Here is a 25,886-nt window from a genome sequence, read left to right as displayed (position 1 = left end):
ACAGTCCTTGAGAGCCGGGACCAGTGTTGTTACCAAGATATTCACAGCTAACAATAGTGAGCAGCAGATGCTTTCTAAGCATGTTCCGTGTATTAACTCATTAGTTCTCCTGGCAACTCCAAGGAGTTGGTGCGACTATTATTCTACCCACCCTACAGGTAAGGGAACTGAGACATGAGATGTTAAGGGACTTGCTGAGGTCACCCAACTGGTGATAGCAAAGTCACCCAGGCAACCCAGTTCTAGACCCCACATTCTTTTTAAATTTATTTATTTTTGGCTGCATTGGGTCTTCGTTGCTATGCACGGGCTTTCTCTAGTTGTGGCGAGCAGGGGCTACTCTTCATTGCGGTGCGCAGGCTTCTCATCATGGTGGCTTCTCTTGTTGCAGAGCACGGGCTCTAGGCGTGTGGGCTTCAGTAGTTGTGGCACACAGGCTCAGTAGTGGCGGCTCGCGGGCTCTAGAGCACGTGCTCAGTAGTTGTGGTACACGGGCTTAGTTGCTCTGTGGCATGTGGGATCTTCCCGGACCAGGGCTGGAACCCATGTCCCCTGCATTGGCAGGCAGATTCCCAACCACTGCGCCACTGGGGAAGCCCCCAATTAGGCATTTCAGGCCATTATGTTTTCTCTAGACATGAAAGAGCTCATTCCCCAAACCTAATTACTAGCCCTGAGAAATTTAGATCAAATTCATCCCTCATCTATGTTCAAACTCATCCTTAGATCTCATGCAGCTCAATAGGCTTGGGAGGCAAACAAATGCCTTCCTATTTGGGGGTTGGGAGCTGGAACAGATACCTCCAGAGTGGAAAGGCTGTTTTGCAGAGCACAGTCCTCTATAGCCATCATGGGTTCTCAGCTCCCCGAATTCCCCATGTTTCATAACTGAGTGTACTGCCACTCGCATCCCTGAACTCTGGTGCCAGCCGCCTGAGCGCTTCAATAGGAGATGTTCCATTGCTCTCTAAGTCTCGCTCAGCACTGGGTCAGAGTTTTATTTATTTATCTATTTATTTTAAAGTTGAGGAGTTTATTAGGGAAATATGAAAGGTTAAGACACCTCAAGTGACAGAAAGAAAACTCTAAAAATGTCCCTTTTCAAGCCAAGTGGAGGCCTGGCCTTGACCTTCCCAAAAGGACAAGAAACTGATGGGTTAGCAACAACATTCTCTGGCAGCCACCTCACCAGGGCTCCTCAGCCAGGAATGCTTCCCACCCCTGGCCAAAGTTGGGGAGGAGACAGACTATTTATAGAAGCAATGCAGAGGCAATGAGAGCTGTAAGGAAAGGCTGAGAGAGAGAGAGAGAAAGGTGGGGAGGACCTGGACAGAGTCTCAGGCTTTTGGCTCTTAGCGCCTCAAATGTGTTGACAAATAGTTGTACAAAGTGTTACTGAAGAGGTAAAGTGCCTACTGTTGTTTCTGAGAGTTCCCCTGGACTCCTTCCCACGTGCCACATCACACTGCTGGGTGTACATGGCAGAGCCCAAAGGTCACAGTTTTGAAATAAAGAAAAACAAGAATAAGCCCTGTTGTTCTTTAAGGAGAGAGGAAGGAACTGAAGACTGCTGGGGCCTTTCCCACGAGGCCTTTTTGTTCTGCAAAAGGAACTTCATAGCAGCAGCATGGCACAATTATAGGTGAGGGTCTCACCGCTTGTCACCCTCGCTTCATTCAGTGTACTCTGTTCTCTGTTCAAGAGCTGTCAGTTTCTCGTTTAGTGTTGCGAGTCTTGAGTGGAGAAAGTCTGCGATATCAAACGAGTGGAGAAAGTCTGCGATTTTCTTGCTGCTGCTGGTGATGACCTCAATGTACTCCCAGCTCGCCCCGTCCTGGTGAACCTCGCGCTGCACTGGATCCTCTTGTCCCACCATGGCCGCTGTCTAAGGAAGCGCGACTAGGTCAGAGTTTTAGAGGTTATGTAGCATGATTTTATACTGTACAGTTTTATGTTATATAAAAGTGCCATTATAGTATTCTTATATATTCTCTAAACATTTTTGGGCAGGGTGCAATTTGAGGTTAAGGATAAGATGCTACAAACAAATAGAAATTAATTTAGACCAGAACTGTCCAATAGAACTTTTGCAGTGATGGAAATGATTTATATCTGTGCTGTCTGGTACAGTAGCCACTAGCCACACGTTGCTATTGAGTACTTGAAAGATGGCTAGTGCAACTGAAGAACTGAATTTTATTTTAATTTTAACTTATTTAAATCTAAACAGCTGCCAGTGGCTCCTATATAAGGTAGTGTATAGGCTGTCTTTCAAGAGGATGGCTACTAGCTGTCTGGACCTCATCTGACTTAGGACTTGGAATATAGGACATTTAAAGCTGTTTTAAAGTAGATCTTAAATAAGATCCTGAGATTTCCATGTGGCTAGTCTCTTTCCTTGTCTTGGGACGGATGACTCATTTGGAGATGGAAAAGCAAGCAGCTCTGTACTCCAGCATCCCACAGAGATGGTTCCTAAGGAAGTTGCTAACCTTAAGACAATTCAGGTAGAGGCTGAAATGTCAGAAGGGAAATCAGAGATGGTCGAGTCTATCACTGTCTCTCCCCCTCACTGGCCCTCTTCACTCTGTTTGCACCCTCACCTACTGCCCTGGCCTTATTTTCAACGTTGGGGAAATTTTCATAGTTTTGGAAGGTTTGGAGAGGCAAGAAGCATTTACCTGGGAGATTCTAGACTCTCGAGGAGGGTCTAGAGTGGCTTGGGTTTAGGTATTAGGATAAATTCACTCCTTTAAAGCCCATGTAAATTAACGTCAAAGACCCAGCTGGCAAAGGTGCCTACTCAAGCATTTCAGGTGGTGGTGCAGCGCAAGAGCTACTCGGCGGAATGGAGCGGGAGAATTCCCATCTGCCGCCAAGGGAGCTTTGTGAAGCGAGGACCATGTCAAAAGTGGGCCTGGGAACAAAAGGAAAGATGAAATAATGGTATCTCTCAGAATTGAATAAAGTGAAATGTTTCAAAAGTCAGGACCCAGAGGTTCACGCAGTTCCAGACATACGGAGACCTTCCTATTCCTTCCAACCTGAGGACAGCACCTGTGTGAGGAGGAAGCGCTTAGATACTTGGCATGTGCTGAAAAGTCACCTGTCTTGGAACAAGAAGGCAGAGAGTGCTGTTGCCCAGGGCAGTGTGTACCATCGTCAGGCTGGCTGTGGAAGAGTTACACAGAGTCAACTGATAAACATACAGAATCCCAGCCTCTCCTGGGAGATTCCATTTCCAGCAGATCTGAGGCAGGGCATGGCAAAACACATCTTTAACAGGTGATTCTGATACACAAAGTAGATCTGGGGAATCCTGCAAAGATTGGGGGAAACAACTTTTCTTGTTAGGGGAGGTGACCAGGAAGAGCTGAAGAGCACCAATCGTATTACAACCGAGGTCCTCTGGCTGAGGTATGAGATTAAAAGAACTCCAGAACCTAGAGTGATCCACCTGGTATTACTATAGCTTACGCTGCACACAAGAAAGGGCTTAGCTGCTAGCTGTCTACTTTCTACAAATTCTTAAGAGGACAGCGTATCGATCAGTATTGATCAATTTAGACCTTAGTCCATCATCTGAACCAAACACTGTCTTAACATGTTTTTCTATGTGTGGATGATAGATAATAATAAAAGATGAGAATATATATATTTATATATATATATGTATAACTGAATCACTTTGCAATACACCTGAAACCAACACAACATTGTGAATCAACTATATTTCAATAAAAACGTTTTAAAAATTAAAATATCCCAGTCAAAAAAATCTGTAAAGATGTTTAGGCTCTTAGTTAGGATCCCATAAGAATGAGCATTTACTACTAAGTAATTAGAAAGCATAAAAAGGTACACTCCAAACAGAACCTTATTTTGGAATTTTAGTGTTAACAGATGGCAGCTTCACAGGTTAAAATAGGAAAACACTGAGGGGAACAGATGTCCAAATTGGGCCCAGCCATCCCGTGAACTTCAAAGCTTCCTCTGGGGGCTTCCCTGGTGGCGCAGTGGTTGAGGGTCCGCCTGCCGATGCAGGGGACACGGGTTCATGCCCCAGTCCGGGAAGATCCCACATGCTGCAGAGCGGCTGGGCCCATGAGCCATGGCCGCTGAGCCTGCGCGTCCCGAGCCTGTGCTCCGCAATGGGAGAGGCCACAACAGTGAGAGGCCCGCATACCGCAAAAAAAAAAAAAAAAGCTTCCTCTGTTGTGCAGAGATTTTGTTCCATATTTGTGGTAATGGATAGCTGTGATGGCCAAGCTCACAGGTAAGCATCCAACCCTGTTGCCCATTCTCTGAGGACTCAGAGTTCACATCCCTGTTGAATGTGCTGATGGACTGTTTGGTGGGAGACCTATTTCCCTGGTTTTTCCTGTCTCTCTCCTTTCCCGCCGGGCAAGATGTGGACAGAAGAGTTTATGGATTTACTCCAGTGATACTGCATGGTGCCACATAGGGCCCAGGCCACAAAGTCTCTGAGGTATACATAGGTAAGAAGGCCAAGAAGAGAATAAAGACATTACTTCTGTTTTGTTGCTGGATCGTGCCCCTCACATAAGGTTCCTAAGTCTCTTCTCTAGATATGAGCAGAGATGCAAAGATTTCTCGACTTGAACATGTTTGGGCACAACTCATGCTCACGCGTACGCTGACACACATGTTCGAGGCTCAGAAGCTGCCATCAGTTAACGTGGCTGAAGCGGGTGCCAGGTGGAGACAGAGCCTCCTCAACCCTCTTGGTAGACTTGCTCAGCGGGGCTCCAGGTAGACAGAAGATTCAGCGACAGGTTTTTCTGCTCTTGCTGCGATGTGACAAGGTGGTAGCCCAGCAAATTCATGGTATTCCTGCAGACTTTCTGAAGCCGAGAAACCTTGTCATAAGGCAAGGACCAGCGCCAGGCCTGAGAGACATTGAGGGCATTCCTGGCATTTGTGTGGAAGGCATGCTCACCCATGCCCTTGCCTCGAGTGATGTTGTGCACCCAGGTCTGGAGCTGGGGCAAGAATTTCAACCCTGCATATTCATACATTCGGGCAGTCTGGGCCAGGGGGTCCCGGACCAAGTCCTCATAGCGCACGAGCAAGTAGCGCTGCCTCAGGGCTTTGGGCAAGGACTGCACAGCCTTGTAGATCTCCAGCTGGCTTTGGCAGATGACCTGCATTGCGTAGTAGGGTTGATCCTCCTTTTTGAGTTTCTGCAGATGCTGCCCCATCACAATGTGGGTGTCAATCATGAGTTCCTCCGTGGTGTGTTCTCGGGAACGGAACACCGCCCGGGGGTCCCGGACCAGATGCACAATGTGCAGATTGAGGGAAGGGTCTCTCAGCAGCGGGTAGAGCACCTGCAGTTTGAAGAAACGGACCTCCTTGAGCACCACGTGGCTGTAGGTGCGGCAGGCCTTCTCCACCACCTCAAAGGGCTCTTGATTGCACAGAAGCTTACAGTGAGCCTGGGGTATGATCTTATCTCGCGGGAAGATGTTGCAGGCAGGTGGAGAACACAGGGCCCGGCTGCCTTCCCACTGGAAGAGGCTGGACTGTTTTCGGGGGCCAGGTTTCATGTAGGCATCAAAGACGCTCATGTCACACAGAAAGACGGCCCGTATGAGATCCCGCACTGCCATGTGCAACCTCTGGGGAGTACTTTGTGTGAAGGTCATCCAGACGTGCCAGGCAGGCTCCATCAGGTAGAAGACGTCTGGGTGCTGCCCAAAAAGCTGCCCTACGAAAGAAGAGCCAGAGCGCCACGAAGACAGGATGAGCACATGCATGTACGCGGGCTTGGGTTCTTCCTTCATCTGCAGGGAGTTGAAGTTGTGGGAGTACAGAAGGATGAATAGAACAAAGACAGCCGGGAACAGTAGTAGCTTCATTTTTGGGGGCGGTGTCATGCTGAAGTAGAAGACCTTCAAGGAACAAGCAGAGGGGCTATGTTAGGCTAATGTTTTGGTATCTGGCTTCCATCCCATTTCTAGCCAAAGCTACTTTCTCCCTGACCCGCACCAAGGGACAATGTAGAATGCTGGAGCCTTCTTGCAATGAATTGCACAAATCCTTCTCGAAATTAATTCCTGTCCCTTGTAGTTAGCGTGTCAATAAGCACTATTTCTTTTTTTTTTTTTTTCTGGTACGTGGGCCTCTCACTGTTGTGGCCTCTCCCGTTGTGGAGCACAGGCTCTGGACGCGCAGGCCCAGCGGCCATGGCTCACGGGCCCAGCCGCTCCGCAGCATGTGGGATCTTCCCGGACCGGGGCACGAACCCGCGTCCCCTGCATCGGCAGGCAGACTCTCAACCACTGCGCCACCAGGGAAGCCCAATAAGTACTATTTCTTTTTAAGCTCTTTCTTTTTAGTCTCTTTACTTCCTCCCTCCTGGTCCTTCTTGTCCATGGAGCTACAAAAATGTGTGAACTCAGCCATATTTCATGAATATAGGGAAAACAGGTTCACCTTGGTGACACACATGTCTTCACACAGGCCATGTAGGCAAAGCTTAACCACAGTCTGACCCAAGTTTTGGTTGAATGCCCCATGATTCCTTCAGAAACTACGGGAGATAAGCTGACTTCTGAGGAGCTGCCTTGAGGCCCGCCCACCCCCATCTTGAGGGATAGTGCCAAGGCCATTTCTCACTACCCTCCTTCATCTCAATTAAGCACAGGACTTTCAATACCCTGAAGGATATGGCTGCAGACTATAAAACTGCTTGGCTTTGGTTTGGAGTTGTCTCCTCAGCGGCAAAGTGCCCGTGGCACCTATCATCTGATCCCCTCTGATTTGGTCTCATCCTGTGGGACTAGGGACATGAGGAGCTGACCCAATGCTGTCCTCGTGTCTGTGTATGTAATAAACTATCTGAATCTATTTGGGTTGAATCGTTGTTGCATTAGCAGCCAACTGTATGAAACTGTGGCAAGCCAACCTAAGAGCTGCAATAGTGATGCTGTGGCCTGTTAGCCACTGTGCTGCTTCTTGGGGTAATGTTTGACCACTTGACACAACTTACTCAGGGTTGCTCAGTACAGTTGGGCGTGTTGTATACTGCCCAACCCTAGGGAATGCCACTTCATCAAGAATTTAAGATATTTATTATTTAACAAAATGTCTGGTAGGTGACAGTTAAGTATCTTGGTTCAGTAGGATAAGTACATTAGGATGGTTTTCCAGTTCTTAGATGTTAAATATCTAGAGAAAGGAATTTCACTTTGTAATTTACACTAAGGCTTAAACAGACTGGTGGCAACGCTGAACTTACTCCCTTCACACCAGGGCTTTGTGTGAAAAGACCACTGTTCCCAGTGCCATGCTAGAATATTATTCCAGGGGAGCTCTTAACTATGGGTTGAGATGACTCTGGATCATTCTGGGTGACTTCCTGACATAAATAACTATTGAGAAATATAATAGATATTTCACATAGTGTAAAATGTTAACAGTAGCAAGGTGCTAATTTGCATATCACTCTATACTCAAGAAATTCTTCCTTCAAGCTTTAATAAAGAAGAGAAAATATGTTTCTAGACAGTAATTGCAGCTGGGTTTAGGATATGCTATTCTCCTGGTGATAGGTCTCATCACCAATTTTTTTAAAGTTTTGAATAGCTAATAGTCACATGGTTCAAATTGTTTTTAAGAGTATCATTATCATGGACACTAAATCAGACTCAGAATTTAAGAGAAGGCTTCCTAAGGTTCCACAGGCAGGAAGGGAATAAGGACAGTGCTTCCCAGCCTGTAGCCTAGCCTGTCACACTCCAGGTCTTTTACATATTGAATATTAGGTGAGGGGAAATCCTATGACAACAGTCATGTCTCTGGAGGAGACCTATAGTCATACATTGGAAAATTTCTAGAGCTATTTGTATGACATACTTTTTAACAGGGTCATAGAATTTTTCTAGGGGAAAGAACACCTAAGAATTTTACCAGCTGCTGAATCAATAATCTCTTCTCTATTTACTGACAGCTAGTATTTATCTACGAGCTGGTGTTTTATCATCACTATACAGTGAAATATATACTTCCAACACCTGTCCTCCATCTGCCCATTTCCCAACTTGCCCCCAAATAGCAACTGGGTTCTTTTTTTTTTTCAGTACGCGGGTCTCTCACTGCTGTGGCCTCTCCCGTTGCGCAGCACAGGCTCTGGACACGCAGGCTCAGCGGCCATGGCTCACGGGCCTAGCCACTCCGCGGCATGTGGGATCTTCCTGGACTGGGGCACGAACCCGTGTCCCCTGCATCGGCAGGCGGACTCTCAACCACTGCGCCACCAGGGAAGCCCCTGGGTTCATTTTTTAATGTGCCCTTTCAGTTGCTTTATGCGTACACAAGAAAATTCAAATGTCTATGTATTCTTAATTTTTCCCCTTTTGATAACACAAGAAGTTGCAAGTTATCCACACTGTGCTGCGACTTGCTTTGTTAACTTAACAATATGCCTTGGAGAGCTTTCCATGGGAGTACATAAGGCGTTTCCTCATTCCTTTTTACCACTGTGTAGAATTTTATTGTGTAGATGTACCACAGTTTATTTAACCAGTGTCCACACTGATGAGCTTTTGGGTTGTTTCCAGTCTTTTGCCATTTCAAAAATTTCAATAATGACCTTTATGTTCATACATCATTATATAAGTATGTAAGCTTACTCCCCAGAAGTGGGATTGCTGAATCAAAGAGTACGGGTATGTGTACCTTTGGGATCTGTTGTCCAGACAGCCTTCATATTGGTCATAAACCATTCTGTGTGTCTAGAAGTCCAGAGATTCTAGAGAGTAAATTTTAGAGGAGGAATTGGGCAGTCACAGATGTGACTCTTGGAGTTTATAGCTTGCTTCCTGAAGAGGTAGAGCATGCTTTGCCAGCCCATGGACTTCCCTTGGAAGTCCCCTGAACCTTCTAGGAAGTGTGTAATGACCTCAACCAAACCTTGAGTGGCAATGGCCCAGAAACCCCTCTCTTTCATTCATTACAACAATGCATTTCCTCCACATGCGCCAGAAGATCCAGTGAGGATCATCTCTCCTACGCGCCAAAAAAAACCCCACTTTGCTGTATGCCAGGAAAATGTCGATAAATGGGAATCCTTGTCTTGGCCCTGAAGGTTAGAATGGGGCCAGCTAAGATATGTTCCTATTCTTTTAAACTTGAGCCCAAGAGGAAATGATTAGAAACTAAGCCATTTTTGACAATGGCTCAAGAATACCCATCCCCCAGCCCCCCAAGTATTGAGGAAATGACTAGCAAGAGATCTTCTCCCAAAGGCAGTTATGAGTATGGGGAAACGTTTGGAACAAAGATAGGAAATAATGGAGCGAAAGAGAGAGGAAAGAACTTGACCTGTGTATAATTATAAGGATAGAATTTTATATGCAGGGCCTATAATCGGCTCAGGAAAAAGCTAACATTTCCTAGGGACTAGCAACATAGACCTTTCAAAAGTACGTCCTCCCTCCCACTATCTGGCTTTGGGCCAGTTCAGTATTTGAGAGGGCTAGCATGCTCTGAGCCCTCCTTGCCTGCCAATAGCACCTGGTGTCATGCCCATTCTCTCCCAGAGCTGGAGCCTGGCCTTTGAACTCATCCCCAGTTGTCCTCAGGCTTTAATAGACCACGGTTCTCAGGAATTCCCAAGGAAACCCTCCGACTGCTTTCTCTGCTTTTTCTTTCCATGAGCAATTTCCCTGGCCAGAAGGAAAGTATGCTTTTGTAAAGTGAGTCCCATCTCTTGTCACTGGGATCTAGACACAACCTGGATCTAAGCAACCCATGATGGGGCTGATGAGAACAGTCAGGGGACACTTCAGGGTGTGTCTCAGGGAAAGCTTATCCCTGCAGTCCCTGGAATCAGTGGTAGAGGTGGCTCCGGGAAGACAAGGAAACTCAAGGCTTTTCATGGCAGTTTCCTCTATTCTAACCGTCATCTCTCCCCAGCTGTCCTATATTAACCTCCTCTGTAGTCCTTGGGGTCAGGAAGCATTTATGAGCGGTCTGTGATGTGACTTCCATCTCAGAGTCCCTAGTCCACCTTCCTGAGTGTTCTTTTTTGGCTATTTGATTGCATGCTTGAGCCTGCCCTCCCTGTTATCTAATCCTGAATGTGCTAGCCCGGTCTTGATAGTAAGTGGCCTCTCTCTTCTGTCTCTCATTTCTCCCCCTCAGCCACTGCTGAGTATGGGGAAACCATCACGAAAGGGTGGTAGTGATGTAGCACCTACTTCAGGCACAGGGACTATAAGGCACCAGGATGGGTGACTCACCCAGCAGCCTGATTACAGAGGGCTGAATTATAGAGGACCCTCAAGTCCATATCATGTAGCCTATTAGAAACAAAATGAAGAATTCTGAGGAAAAAACCAAACATACATCAACTTAAGAGCCCTGGATTCCAGCCGCTGACAAATTTCTAATTTATATTTCCCAGTGAGATTATGCCCCCCAAACCAGAAATTAGAGATGGCAGAAGACATTTGCACAGAGAGAGAGGAGAGCTGGATCGGGGAGACCTGCATCCACACATATAGCTGCAGAACCTGGAAACCTGTGAGATAAGCACCTGGGCAAAGGGTATCCATACAATAACAAGCTCTAACTAGACTGAAGGGACTTTGCAATTTCTGTGTCTCTAGTAACAACGACAGTGCCTGGCGTCTAGTAGGGGCTCAATAAACATCTATTGAATGAATGACTGAATGAACAAACATTTGTAGCGTTTTTTTTTTTTACTATTTGAGGTGCCCTCACTGACCTGGGTAAGGAAAGCAGGACAAGATATTTTTTTTTATTTTGCACATATAAAAGTATTTAACTTCCAATTAGAAGTTCCAGACTTATCCACAGCCTTACAAGATAGAAGTCTCTTCTACCTTGGCTGACTCACTGGTCTCAAATTTAATCTTATTTTACATCTGAACAGGGCTCCACAACTTTGAAAGCCCTTTCAGCCACCGTAATGACAACAGTCCAATTAAATATATAGAACAGTGATGAGCCACACCTCTGTGTTTCAGAATAAGTGAACTTTAATTAATTGACTCAACGATAGAAATAGCCCCGTCTGATCAGACCCGGATCTTTTGGGTCCCAGGTCTGAGAATTCAGTTATCACACTAAATCTTACCTGAGCTAGAGAAAATCTGTAGCTCCCAGCACCTCCCGTCCCTACTCCCCAACACCTGAGCAGAGGAGAAGCTGCAAGAAGTACAGAGATCCAAAGCCAGCATCTGAATGAGTAAAACACGTCAGGGGGACTAGCTACAAAAATATACATCGGAATAGCCCTACTCACATTCTAGGCTCTTTCTTAACTCTTTTAGGGATACAGCTGGGTGGGGAGAGGGGAGCTGCTGGCAGGCAGCTTGTGCTTTTCGGGGAAGATTATCCTGGTGATTCTGATTCAACCCCCCACCAACACCTCCCCTCCGCCATCGCCCAGAAAATTCCCAGCTTAGTTGCCCCAGGTTATCTGATACTCCGCCCCAAGAACCTGGGAATAATGGCCCTGCTTTGGAGGTGTAGAGAAAATTCTCTCCTTACCTTGTTAATGGCTTAGGCTTCCCCACTGCTCTAAAGGCTCACTGCTAGCCAAGTTGTGCAGCTTTTGTCCTCTGACTCACCAACTCTCCTCTCAGCTTCCTCCTCCTCCTTGCATCTTGCATAACCATCCCTACTCAGAGCAAATTCCACTGCCTTCTTTCTCTGGCAAAAAATTACTCACCTTCCAAGACGGTTAAGAAAGATCGCTCGCAGAGAGACTTGATATTAGCAGCTTTAACCCTGAGATAACTCAAGGGGTGGGGAGACTCTGCTGGAGTAGGCGGGGCCCGGAGAAGCAAAGGAGGAAGCATTCTCTCCCACTACTGGGAGGCGATCCTGGAATGTAGATCCCTTGAAGGCAGCTGAATAGGTTAACTACCTTAGGGCACAGTGGAAAAAGAAAAGGGACCCCAGAAGTAGATGAGGTTGATAGGGAAATCGCAGGACAATGACAGCCAAAATGGACACAGCGTGAAACCTTGCTCTTATCTCTGCTGCAAAAAGAGGAGAAAACCTGGAAGCGATTTCTGGATTCCACCTTCCTGCTCACTTCACTGGATTTAGGGAGAAAACATTTTTTTTGGCCTCTGTGTCTTATTCAACATCTTCACCCTTCTTGCAGGTGGTAGTAACTAGAGCTATTACGTAGATGTAATAACTCGTTTTATGGGAGGACACATATGTATTGGCGTTTAGTTGGGGTACGGGAAAAGAAATTTCCCCCTCAAGAAAAAAAGAAACAAGTTATCATGAAAAATTATATCTTCTTACTAGTTGTGTGTACTCGGGCAAATCACACAACTACTCTGAGCTACTTTACATGATTGTTGTGAGTGTAAAACAATAGGTGAATTTTTATTTTTATTTACTTATTTTTGGCTGTGTTGGGTCTTTGTTGCTGCGCGTGGGCTTTCTCTAGTTGTGGTGAGCGGCGGCTACTCTTCGTTGTGGTGCGCGGTCTTCTCATTGCGGTGGCTTCTCTTGTTGTGGAGCACAGGCTCTAGGTGCGTGGGATTAGTTGCTCCATGGCACGTGGGATCTTCCCAGACCAGGGATCGAACCTGTGTCCCCTGCATTGGCAGGTGGATTTTTAACCACTGCGCCACCAGAGAAGTCTCGATAGGTGAATTTAAATATATATATATTTAATTGAAGTGTAGTTGATTTACAATGTTGTGCCAATCTCTGCTCTATAGCAAAGTGACTCAGTTTAGGTGAATTTTTTATTCAATTAAATTAAACTTAGAGCTTCTCTGGTTTTTTCCAGGGAAATTTTTTTCCAGTAAGTTCCAAATAGCAAAACTGGAATTTGCCAGGCACAGGCAATTATTAATATAGCATTTACAGTGTATATACAACTATTTACATAGCATTTACATTGTATTACAATGTAATCTCGAGATGATTTAAAGTATACAGGAGGATGTGTATAGGTTATATGCATATACTATACCATTTTATATAAGGGACTTGAGCATGGTATCAGCGAGGGTCCTGGAACCAATTCCCTTGCAGATACGGAGGAAGGGTTGATTGTACAGGCAAAAATATGCAGATCAATAAAGGGAAGTCTTCAGGTCAAAGGCCAGATTATATAAAGCAACACACCAGAAGTCCCAAGCCTTGAGTCAGCCACGAAAAATAGCCTGTATAGCTTCCAGGACACTGATTAATTCAGAAACTGTTCGATAAATGTTTACTCCCTTTCATAGAGAGGGGAGATCCAGAAGAGAAGTCGCCTATAGTGTAGCACAGGCACAAACTGACTTCTCTTTCGTGGGCGGCTAAGAGCCTCTTACACTGTATATTCTTGGACTATGTCAGGTAGTCATAGATTCAGCCACTGGATTTGTCACATTATTAACTTCATAATCACTGTGTAATTCACACAGACCTTTATATAGTCCTTTCTTCCTGGAGGCGAGTTTATTGTTGGAATTAAATGAACTGCCACTCCCTGGGGAAGATAGAATCAACATTTCGCTTGGCTCATCTTGGCTATGAGGAAGGAAAAAAAAGATGAGGAAGCTCTTTTTACATCATGTACAGGAATAAAGGTAAATTGTGGTGGAGTGTAAAAGCGACTGATTTTGGAGTCAGACGTCTGGGCAAGTCATTCCACCTCTCTGAGCCCTAGAATATCACTGTAAAATAAGGTGTAAAGTATCAGTGTAAAATATATGTTCACCTAATGGAATTCTTGTGAATGTTAGGATTGGATTCATGCATATAACACCCCTAACACAATATTATGACAATAATGAGTTTAAAAGTGGTAGTTATTATAGAATCATAATAACACCTCTTTTTTTCTTTCTCGGCTGTTGGCTTATTTTCCAAGGCCTTGAAAGAGAGAACAGGCAGAGTTGTGTGAGTCCTGGGATAATCTAGGCAGTATATTTGCTGGTTTCAATCAGCTGAGCCCCCTAAGGCCTTATCATAAGCACCATAAGCACCACCTGTGGTGGTGCCTTGTATTGATTTCAGTCGTGTGGCCTTCTCTCCCTTCCTGTTTCTCTCTAGCAGGTGGAAGAGAAATTTCTCTTCCTCGAAGTGACTCCATTGCAGAGACGTAAATTGAAGAGCAAAACTGGGCCGTTGGTAGTTCTGCTTTTATTCTTACTATGAAAGTAATACTTGTTAATTATAAAAAATTTGAAAAATACAAAATGTATAAAGAAGACAACACAAATCTCTTTACATTTTGCTGCCGAGAGAAGAGCACCATTGATCGTTTTTCCCAAGCCTGCAGAAATCTGTATAATTGGGATCACACTGAAAATATAGTTTTGTATTTATTTTTCCTTAGTCTTTAAAACATTTTAAATTATGAAATTAAAATTAAGGTATAAAGGTACAATTTAACAAATGATATAAAGGAACTACCACTCCAAAATAAAACACCCAAAAAACAGAACATTGCCAAAGCTGCCTCAGTATCTCTTCACTCTCACGTCCTCCCCCTTCCCTCATCATTCAGAGGTGACCACTTCCAAGGTAAGCAGCTCCTTATTCTTCCATATAGTTTATCACCTTAAGCAGTACAATTGAATTTTCCCCAAATTGACCTCTTTCTAGGTAGAATTATAGCACATGTATTCTTTTGAGATTTGCTTTTTTCATTTCATTTTATCCTTGTAAGTTTCATCACATTGTTACATACAGTTACGGCTTTTTTTTTATTACTGTGTAATATTCCAGGTATAAATATGCCACAATTTGTCCATGCTCATGTTAATGGACATTTGAGTTGTTCATAGTTTGGAACTATGACTGAATATTCTTGACATGTCTCCTGGCACACGTTTATACATGTGTCTCTAATAGAGGCTGGGTTGTGGGGGTTAGATCTGCTTTTTTCACTCACATTATATTGTGAGCATTTACCCATCTCAACACATATTTATGGGAGACATTACTTTGAATGGATTTATCATATGCCAGTATTCCAGGATTCTATTGACAGATGTTTAGATTGTTTCCAATTTTTCCTTATTGCATTTGCATATAATTCTGTGACAAATACAGTGATCTTTTTTTTTTTTTTTTGGTTATGTTGGGTCTTTGTTGCTGTGTGTGGGCTTTCTCTAGTTGCGGCGAGAGGGGGGCTACTCTTTGTTGCGGTGCACGGGCTCTAGGCGCACAGACTTCAGTAGTTGTGGCACGCGGGCTTCAGTAGTTGTGGCTCGCAGGCTCTAGAGCACAGTCTCAGTAGTTGTGGTGCACGGGCTTAGTTGCTCCACGGCATGTGGAATCTTCCTGGACCAGGGATCAAACCCTTGTCCCCTGCATTGGCAGGCAGATTCTTAACCACTGTGCTACCAGGGAAGTCCCAAACACAATGTTCTTAATGATTAATGAAGCACCTCCCACAGTGCTCAGTGCAAGTAGCCATCACACTTCCTTCCTTCGTGTAATACCACAGATCTTAGCCTCTTTCATTTGTTAGGAAGAACTCCTGGAAAGGCTGGCTGGAAGCAGCCGTTAAGAAATAAGTATTCATGGGACTTCCCTGGCAGTCCAGTGGTTAAGACTTCACACTACCAATGCAGGGGGTGTGGGTTCAGTCCCTGGTTGGGGAACTAAGATCCCCTATGCTGTGTGGCACAGCCAAAAAAAAAAAAGAAATAGGTAATTAATCGAAAACTCAGGGTATCCAAAACAGAGGGCACTTCCAAAAAGGAATTATGGAGCGTGAAGGTCATGAAAGAAGATCATTGTAGCTACTGCTCCTTCAGAGCTTGCGACAAACCAGGTACTATACTTCACACTTATTTGGGTTATCACATTGTCTTTGCCATGGCCTTAGGAGGTAAATTTCATAATTTCCAAATGATGGAATAGAGGTTTGGAGAAGTTAAATAATGTATCCACAGTTACATGGTTTATAGTGGCAAAATCTGGACTCAACCCCAGGTCTGTTGAAAGCCCAGGCTTACTCATCAGGTAATGTTACCTTGCTACATGACCATGGACCATTTCTTTAAGGCAGCACTATCCAATAGAACTTTCTGTGGTGAGGAATGTTTTTGCACAAATACAGTGGCAACTACCACTTGTGGACATTGGACACTTGAAATGTGGCTAATGCTACTATTTTGGAAAGTGCAGATAAGGTTGTACAGATCCAGTCCTTTTCTTGTTTTTGTTTTTGCTTTCAATTCTGTTTATTTTTTTAAGTCTGTCTTGAAAATACAACCAATGTGATTAATTGTGCCTTAAACAAAATCAGTGTCTAAACAAATTCAATATCTAAACACATCTTCACCAACGATATTAGGGAAAAGGGAAGGAATTTCAAAACACAGACCAGGAAACAATCACAAAATACAGGTTTAATTACTACTGTTAAAATTTTTTTAAAAAATTAGAAAAAAGAAACTACCAAGAAAACAATCGTAAGTACTTGAGTAAGTCTCGCTATTCTGAATAATGTAACATCTTTTCTAAATTGTAGACTTAGAAGTTTTAGAACACACAGACACTAAGGAAAAGAAAGGCTAGTTCCTTGGGAATTACTATCCAGTATGATACAATTACTTCAGGATAACAGAAGCAGAAACTTCCTTACAATTAGATTTTAACAAATGATTTTGCCGCTAATAGAAATGGGGAATGTATGAATGACAAGTTTTGGAGGGTGAAAGAAAAAAAAATGGACTGAAGGTAAGCACTGGATACAGAACTGAGGTTTGCTTATTTTTCACAACCAAAAATAAGCAAGTTAAACTATATTGTACAAATAAAGCTTGATACTAAGTATGCAAACAGAAGCATAAACATTTGTAACTAATCACACCCAAGAAAGACTAGGTTAACACTTCAAACACAGTGTTGCTACTAGTGGACATACAAGGCAGAAATTTCTAAAATACTGTTACACAGATGAGTAATGTTAGTATAAATTCTTTATTTACATTAAAATCTGTTTCAGGGGGCTTCCCTGGTGGCGCAGGGGTTGAGAGTCCAAAATAACATTTTCTGTCAGAGATAATATGGACAAAAATTGTGTGCTGAACAGAAAGTTTTGAAACTGCTTAAAATGCACCTACTGTTTAAAGCAAACAAGTTTAACAAGTATAAATTTATACTGCGAGTCCTTAGTGGTCATATATGAATAACTGCACATTTCTTTTTTGTAAACCTCAGCAACTATATTCACACATCAAGAGCTGTCAGTGAGCTCAGTCTTAAACTACACCTTTTTTTTTTTTTTTTGTGGTACGCGGGCCTCTCACCGCTGCAGCCTCTCCCGCCGCGGAGCACAGGCTCCGGACGCGCAGGCCCAGCGGCCATGGCCCACGGGCCCAGCCGCTCCGCGGCATGCGGGATCCTCCCGGACCGGGGCACAAACCCGCGTACCCTGCATCGGCAGGCAGACCCCCAACCACTGCACCACCAGGGAAGCCCTGTCTGCTAAAGATTTTTATCTCAACTTTAAATCTTCCTAAAATGGCAACATCCCAAAATAAAATTTAGTATCACCTGACTGTAGACTGAATAAACCTTCAACATCATTCCTTAGCACCTCAAATAATGACACAAAGTCATAACACATTTTTTTTCATGTAAGGACCCAGAAGTTTTAAAAACAATCTAGGGCTTCCCTGGTGGTGCAGTGGTTGAGAGTCCGCCTACTGATGCAGGGGACACGGGTTCGTGCCCCGGTCCGGGAAGATCCCACATGCCGTGGAGCGGCTGGGCCCGTGAGCCATGGCCGCTGAGCCTGCGCGTCCGGAACCTGTGCTCCGCAACGCAACGGGAGAGGCTACAACAGTGAGAGGCCCGCGTACCGCAAAAAATCAAAACAAAACAAAACAAAAACAATCTAAATGGCCTCAAAGCATTCCCAAACTTACATGAAAATTTGAGTACACATAATACTTCCAAAGAGTAGGATTGTTTTAAGATTCTCTTTGGATTCTAAGAATAACCATTTTGTTCATTTTTAAATAAATTATTTTATGAAAACAGTTGAGGATGTTTGTTGTTTTTAGTTTACCCAGGCAAAGGCCTTTGTGTCGCGCAGGCAAAGGCAACCACAATGTACACGCAGGCTAGATTGGAACCTGTCCGCACAGAACAAGTCAAGAGCGAGCAAGCCAAAAGGGACAAACGAAGCCTCCAATCTGATTTAAGCTCTTGTAACTATGGCTCCTAGGGCAGCTTATTCCTGCCCTCTAGGTCTAAGATTGTGGGGCGCAGTTCCAAACCTACCAAAAATGGAAGCCAAGGGCATAAGCTGACAGGCAGGCAAAAAGATCTTTTGACAGGAATCACTCCATGAGTTAGGGAAGTGGATGGAAGTGAGGGGAATATAACGAAGATTCTAGAATAAAGGCAGTGGCAGGATTAAGGAGAAGCCTTAGGAAGGGTTCTCACACTTCTAAATTATACATGTTAACTGGGTGAGGACAAAAGTACAGTCCCCAGATTCAAATGAAATTTTAAATAATTATACGAGTGCCTACAGGCCAGAGTTAAATCCCTAGCAGTACTATTAATATCAGATGTTATCAAGAGTGAACTGGAAACAGATTTTGTTTGTGCCTTTCCACAGACATTGAAGTCAAAGGAAGAAATTGCACCTACAACTAAGAACTAAGAGGCCCAAATACCACCTTCATAAACCTTTGACCATAAATTTCCAAATTTGTGCTCTCATTTAGTTGAAGTTGCATTTATCCTAATTTACTGACATTTTTGTTTAAGTATGCCTACATTTTAAAAAATGGTGATTAGTTTTGAAATTTAAGATAAAACTTCTAGAACCTTCACCGAGATTACTATTAAAACCCTTAGTATAAAAGATTTCTGTGATCCTTACAATTGATGGAAACCCTACTACTTTCACATTTTTTAATTTATATTTTCTGAAATATTAATGGTCAGATATCCCCAACTGCTAAAGAAAATATAGTATGATCTGGTTTCCCAAAATCGAAACATGGTTAATAATGAAAAAAATTGTATTTACACAAAATAGCCTGAAAAATTAAAAAGAACGATGTATCCTAGGTCCTACAGGGGAGGGAAAAGCAGCATCATAAATAAGTTCAAATTGAAAATTTGGAGTTTTTGTCCTGTGCCCCATGCTATTTATTCACTGCCATATTTTAAAAACAACAATTATGTTATCCGCATTTCTTCCTCATTCAGGTCAGCTTGGCTTTCTTCTTCGCAGGTCCTTTGTGCCCTTTGGCCTTTCTTCTTAAATTCCGCCTGTCGACCACAGGCACTTCCACTTCTATCTCCTCTGAGCTGCTATCCACAGTCTTCTCTGTTGATTGTGTCAACTGATCCAGTTGCTCAGAAGATGCTTCAGACTGCTCCTCTGACTGGCTCTTCTGTCCTGCATTCTGTGCAAATGGCACATCTTCAAGTTCAACCTCTATTAAAGAGCTCTGAGGAAGAGCTGGAGATGTTTCCTGAGGCTCGGCTACCCCCTCCTCACCCTGGTCTTCCAATGAGGCAGTAGTGTTGGGTGATACATTTTCAGAAAATTCAGTTATCACGGAGTTTGGAAAACCATTCTTCATTTGGGATAGTAGCCACATTGTCTGAACTCCCAAAATGTGCTTGCTTTCTTGAAACTAGAGGCAGCCTCTCTTCAGTGTGCCCCTTGTCATCAGATGGGCCTTCATCTAGCAACATTTCTGAGTCAGTTACATGTGAAGTCTTATCCTGTGCAACAACCTCAGGAGATTTTGAAGATTCTACCACCAGTGGAACAAGATTCGTAGAGTCTTCACTGGCATTAAAAGACTGCAATTTTATTATATTTTATTTTTTATTTTTATTTTTTTGCGGTACACGGGCCTCTCACTGTTGTGGCCTCTCCCATTGTGGGGCACAGGCTCCAGACGCGCAGGCTCAGCGGCCATGGCTCACGGGCTCAGCCGCTCCACGGCATGTGGGATCTTCCCGGACCGGGGCACGAACCCGTGTCCCCTGCATCGGCAGGCAGACTCTCAACCACTGCACCACCAGGGAAGCCCCAAAACTGCAATTTTAATTCTTCACCTAAAACTTCACTAGTGGAGTCCTCCTCTTCTGTTATAGGTGAAGTCTTAAGAGTATCATCCATTATCTCACCATTTATAGGCTCTAATTCAGATTCCTTTTCACCTTCTTGCTTTTCCAGGCCTGGCTGGGTTTCTGGTGCTGGTCGAACATTTTTATCACTACTTTCATCTTCAGATTCAATCACAGTCTGTTAGGGTTCTTCTTCTAAGAATTTTTCTGAGCTCTCTGATATTTGTGCAGTAGACTCCAATTTGTTCACTGAAGCTGTAGGTGAAGTCTGGGGAGTCTTTTCATCTTCCCCTCGAGAACTACTAAATTCAGAATCCTGAAACCGTTTTCCAGTCTTTGGCTGCTTTAGATGACTACTTCGAGTACGAGTGGAAACAGGTGTTTTATCGTGACCTTCAGAAGTGCTTGCAAAGGCATCTTTTAGAGAATCAATAGTTAGCTGCATCTCACTAGACAAACTGTCTTCAGCTCCTGCTTCATAGTCTGGAACAGATGCAAGACCATATTCTCCAGACACAGGTCTTTTAGCTTCATTTTGAGAAACTGCAGTCATTTTACATGTTTCTCTTTGTAATGCTCTGGTGATTGGTATTCTCTGGTACCAGCGTCCAACACCTTCAACTTCCCAAAGCAGTTCATGGTCTCCTGGATATTTTTCAAAGTACTGCTTGCAAGCTGTGTACATAAGAGAGGTCAGTGGATACCACAAGCCAAGTGCATCTTCTGTGAAGGAATCAACAAGTCCTCCAGCATATGAAGCCCAAAGTCTTTCCCTCTATATTTCTTTCTTATGAACATTGTATCAAGAACTGGCAGTTGGTAGCTTTGGGTAAGAAACAAGGCACATATGCTTCCTGTAGGCTTAACTGGATAAAACCCAGTGGCCTCTCCTTTCTTCCACAGAATCTTAGCATAATCAGTACTGCTATGACCCAGGAATGGGATCTCATTTCTCTCCGTTTCCTGCTTTCTGTAAATAATTCGATTCAGTACAGAACCCCTCTCTCCCCAAGAGTTCTCACCTGCTTAAGTCCCTCTCTAGAAGGGACAGATGTTTTCACAGTATCATCAATAGCCCACCACTGATCAGCAAGGTAAAGTGCCGCAGCTGTGAGTGAGTCCTCGGGTGCAGAAAGAGCAAGAACTTTCTGGGTCTGATCTCCACCATAGAGAGGTACAAAGCTAATTTGACAGGCTAATAGGAATCGTAATATTGAGAAGAGAAGAACATTCAGGATTTTCAGGGTCCCCACACCTGAGATCTGACATGTAATCTTCAGCAGAATTTTCCATTTCCTCATGACGGCAATCATCCAGCATATCCACAGGGAATGCCATCCTCTCGGACGCGCCGCCTGAGCCCGGGAAAGGAGGCGGAGCCGCGGGAATGAATGAAGCCGGCGGCGGCTCGCTGGCGACCCCCGGCCGGGACCGGGCTGCGCCGCTCGCGGCTGCCGGGGCCGGTACAGCCGCCTGCCTCTCGCCCGGGACGCCCGGCTCCTCCAGTCCCTTTCTTCTTGAGTCTCAGAGAATCTGATGAAAGATAAAGACCTTCTCTCTAGAAAAACGCACATTTGCAAATCATCCAATTTCAAGGGGTCCCAAGTTAAGAATCCTTACAAAAGTCTGCACGCACTTCAGGTGCTTCCCAAACTGTGATTTTTGTGGAGAGAGCTTTCTCCCAGGGACCACTATACAGCAGAGCTCTGAGCTCCATCAGTTGCTCTTGGATCTTTACAGTCTGGGGACCCATCTGAATGGTGAAGAAATCCTTGGTCAGCCCCTGAACCAGAGTGATTTTCTCAAGAGATCAAGAAGGATTTCTATGCTGGTTACACTACGCATTCCTGCTACCTTCACCCAGACCATCACTCCTTGTGTACTAGGATTGGAGTTTCTCAACTGCTGTACTTGGCTACCTGTCTTTCCTGTCCACAGTGACACTAAAAGCACAGTCCAGCTTTCCTTGCGTTCCTTTTCACGTAGGGGCTCCAGCACTCCTCATTTCACTCAGTATGCATCGGCCTGCAGTGTGGATGTTAAGGCCTGAAACTTGAGTGACGTTACACTCCCTCCATTGTTCACCAGCCCTGTGTGGCTTACCAAAGCCTGGTGTCAGTCCCAACCAGGGTACTGGCTAAGCGGCTGGGTTTAAAGAATGAATTCTGGAGGACTGGAGCTTTCTGTTTGGGCTAAGCATCTGTAGACGGTAGCAGTTAGTTGGACCTTAGCATCCTAGGGAGCCAAGACCTTCTGAAGAAGTATGCCAGGAAGGGAATCTTGGTTGCTGTAAATCCTATTATCAAATGGACAACGGCCTTCAGTAGAACTTGCTTCCTTGAGCTGGGCCCTGAGGGAGGACACCTGGGTGGGGATCCCCTGGAAATAGGATAGCCCCTATCTCTGTATTAGAAGTATCTATTTCAGTCAACACTGGGAGAACACGCTGAATTAAGGTAGGTCAGTAGGAGATAAAAGGTAAACACGGTTTTAAGTTTCTTGTTGGTTCTTGCTTGCTTAAGTCTCCTTAACACGTCAGAGTGAGAAAATGGGAAATAGAGCCAGGAGTTCCTTGTTCCTTACAAGAAGAAGTTCCTTACAAGAACTTGTAAGTTCTTGGTGGTTCAGGAGCTTGACATTGTTGGATGATGCCTTACCTGGAGTCAGGACAGGATGTGATCTGAGGATTCTGCCTCCAGGCTTTCAAAAATCAGTGGAGACTACTGCAGGTGATCCATGATGGCCCAGTCAAGGAGTTGCTGGGGATGAAATCTGGGGAGAATAAAAGGGTGTCTTCTGTTGGTCTGTATTCCTTGTATCACATTGATCACCAAGGTCTGTCTGTTCTACCCGTAAGTAACTGTCAACTTTGCTCCCTTTCCCTTTATGTCCATAGCCACTGTCTTTGCTCAGACTCTCAATTTTCCTTGCTTGAATCTCTGCCAACAGCCCCTCAACTATTCCCTCCACCTCCAATCCCACCCCTCCAGTCTTTGCTCCACCCTACAGCTAGAGTGATCTTTCGTTGTACAGATCTGATCGCTATCACCTTTCTGCTGGAAATGCTGCAGTGGAGCTCAGTATAGGCAAGATGAAAACTTGGCATGCCATTAAGTATGTTTTTCAAGTGCTGTTGTTTCTGTACTCTCCATCATAATCTCCTTCATGCAGTAAATTCCAGAAATACTTGTTGGGTGTCTCTTACACTCCAGGCACTACTCTAGGCCCTGAGAACAGCAGTGAACAAAACAGGCAAAATTCTCTGTGTCTGTGGAGCTTGCATTCTGTTGGGTGGGGAACAAACACATAAATGTGTAGTATATCAGATTGTGATAAGTGCTATGGAGAAAAATAAGGAAAGAAGAAATTGTGACCAGGGCTGGGGTTGTTCCAATTTTTATTTTTTATTTATGTATTTATTTATTCATTTTTTAGTTGTGGCACACAGGATCTTCATTGTGGCATGCAGACTCTTAGTTGCGGCATGTATGTGGGATCTAGTTCCCTGACTGCGGATGAAACCCAGGCCCCCTTCATTGGAAGCATGGAGTCTTAACCACTGGACCACCAGGGAACTCCGTTTTCCAATTTTTAATAGAAGGGTCAGGGAAAGTAACATTTTGGTGAGAACCTAAAGGAGGTGAGGAAAATACCTGAGGAAAGACCATTCTAGGCAAAAGGAACAGGCAAGTGCAGAGGTGCTAAGCCAGGAATCACAAGGAAAGCAGTGTGACTGATCAGAGTGAGTTAGCAAGGAGAGCATAAGAGAGGAGGTTGCAAGGAAGCAAAGGCAGGATGGGACAAATGGTGTAGGAATGCAGTAGACCTTATTAGTTGGAGTTTGACTCTGACGTAGGGTGAAATGGGAAGCTACTGGAGGGTATAAGTTTAGGAATGACATACTCTAAGGGATCATTTGGGTTACAGTGAGGGGAATAACCCATAAGAGGGTCAAGGACAGAAGCTGGGAGGTCAGCTAGGAGGCTAGGCAAGAGACCATTGTCTCGGATCAGGGTAGTAGCAGTGGAGGTAGTGGATTCTAAAATATCTATTAAAACATATATTTTAAAGGTAGAGTCAAATAATTCACTGATGGATCAGATGTGGAAATGAGGGTAAGAGAGGAGTCAAGGCTGACTCAAGTGTATGGTTGCCATTTTCAAAGATGGGAAGAATTAGACTTTGGTGTAGAAATCAAGAATTTGGTTTTGGTTGTGTTAAGTTCAAGATGCCTATTGGACAACCAAGTGGGAATGTTGATCAGGCAGTTAGATATATGTATATGCATACATGTATAGAATTCAAAGGAGAGGTCTGGGCTTGAAATGCATATTGGAGAATCATCAACATAGAGAGCCACGGGGCTGGATAAAAGCACTCAGGAAGAGTGAGAAGTTGGAGAAGAGGACGAAAGAAACCAAGGAGTCCCCAGCAAGATAGGCGGAAAACAAAGTGCGTGTGGTGCCAAGAGAAGAAAGTGTTCCAGGGAGAAAGGAGTAATCAATTGTGTTCAAACCTTCAGAAAGATTAAGGATAGATATTGACCATTAGATATAGCAATTTGGATGTCATTCATAACCTTGACAAGAGGACATTCTGTGGAGTCATAAGCATGAAAATCTGATGGGAGGAAAGGTTTGGAGATGGGAAAATAGCCAATTCTCATTGTCTGAAGGGGAGGAGAAATGGGACCGTAGCTGGAAAGAGAAGTGAGATCAAGAGACAGTTGTTGTTGTTTTTGAAGATGAGAGAAATAATGGCTTGTTTATTTACTGAGGGAAATGATCCAGGAGAGAGAGGAGAATGGTTGGAGTGATGGAATCAGGTGTACACAACTGGAGGAGTTGGTCCAAGTTAGGAGCACATACCATTCATCATTATTGATAGGAGGGAAGGCAGAGTAGATGAGCATGGATGCGGGGAGGTGGGAACCTTGTGGACTTTCTCTTCTTATTTTTATTTTCTCAGTGAACTAGGAGACAAGGTTGTCATCTTAGGATGGGGAAGAAGTTATGAAAAGTTTGAAAAGAGAGGGGAAGGTATGGAATGGTCATCTGTGAGAATGCGTTAATGACTGTGCTAGGATAATGTAAGTAGAATTGATGAGTGACATTGAAGGCCTTTTTAAGGTGAGTGGTCATAAAGTTAAAGTGAGAGCAGTTAGCAGAGGTATGTGAATTTTCCAGTCATGTTCAGCTGCCCACTTGTGCATGCATAGGTGGAAGGTTAGATTTTATTAAGGCTTGTGTTCTGTCAGAAAAGTACAATGAAACGAGAGAGAGGGGAAAGGGAACCAAGGTTATATTCGAAGGAGTGATTATAATAATAAACCACAGAATCTAAGTGAGATAAGAGGTGAAACAAGGACACAAAGGGAATAACTGAGCTACAATGGAGGACAAACTTTTTAGAGGAGAGGCGGTCAGGGATTTTAGAAATTAGTGTTTTGGAAGCATCATCTATAAGGATACTGAGGTTATGTGGGAGCAGGGTTGGAGAGTGGTAGTGGCCACATGATGGCAATGAGGGTAGCATAGTCTGGTTAACATCAGAATCAAAGCTGGACACTTTCGGGAAGGAGGGAAGCAGAATGGTCTGGAAGCAGCAATAAGGACAAAGAGAAAAAAAAAAAAGGACAAAGAGGATACCTATTCCACTGCAAGGTGTGGGGAAAAAACAGCCACCACTTGAGAAGGCTGCAGAGGAATCACTGTCCTCAGAGGAGACCCAGATCTCCTTTAGAGCAAGAAGGAAAAATTCAGAGATTTTGAGAAAAGAGGAATTTTGCGGATCCCAACAACCAATTC

General features: G+C 44.2%; 2 protein-coding genes and 2 pseudogenes across 4 annotated transcripts in view; 1 reads left to right on the top strand and 3 right to left on the bottom strand.

Annotated features, from left to right (window-relative positions):
- LOC309977132 (large ribosomal subunit protein eL31-like) overlaps positions 1-25,886 on the top strand; it is a 59,099-nt pseudogene that overhangs the window by 21,471 nt on the left and 11,742 nt on the right. The window lies entirely within an intron of this gene.
- LOC309976811 (putative protein BRICK1) lies at positions 1,661-1,893 on the bottom strand. The gene has a single exon (XM_082862591.1). The coding sequence runs from the start codon at positions 1,874-1,876 to the stop codon at positions 1,673-1,675; it is 204 nt and encodes a 67-aa protein (XP_082718717.1). The 5' UTR covers positions 1,877-1,893; the 3' UTR covers positions 1,661-1,672.
- The window catches only part of CHST4 (carbohydrate sulfotransferase 4), a gene marked incomplete at its 3' end in the record, with an annotated part of 208,677 nt that continues 187,527 nt past the window's right edge, over positions 4,737-25,886 (bottom strand). The window contains exon 2 of the mRNA XM_082863060.1: positions 4,737-6,146. Coding sequence (XP_082719186.1) covers positions 4,737-5,900 — 1,164 coding nt within the window. The 5' untranslated portion in view covers positions 5,901-6,146. The remainder of the gene's footprint in view (positions 6,147-25,886) is intronic.
- LOC309977184 (soluble lamin-associated protein of 75 kDa-like) lies at positions 19,110-21,417 on the bottom strand (annotated as a pseudogene). The gene is made up of 2 exons: positions 20,048-21,417; positions 19,110-19,809 (listed from the first exon to the last, which is right to left on the bottom strand). The product of its transcript is annotated as a soluble lamin-associated protein of 75 kDa-like (transcript).

Source organism: Leucopleurus acutus, assembly GCF_964270905.1.
Source record: "Leucopleurus acutus genome assembly, chromosome: 20".
Taxonomy (NCBI): Eukaryota; Metazoa; Chordata; class Mammalia; order Artiodactyla; family Delphinidae; genus Leucopleurus; species Leucopleurus acutus.
The sequence above is the reverse complement of the archived record's forward strand: the minus strand, read 5'-3'. Positions and strand labels throughout refer to the sequence as shown.

Excerpts from the sequence above, each read along its gene's own strand:
- LOC309976811 (XM_082862591.1), bottom strand. The coding sequence starts at position 1,876 with ATGGTGGGACAAGAGGATCCAGTGCAGCGCGAGGTTCACCAGGACGGG.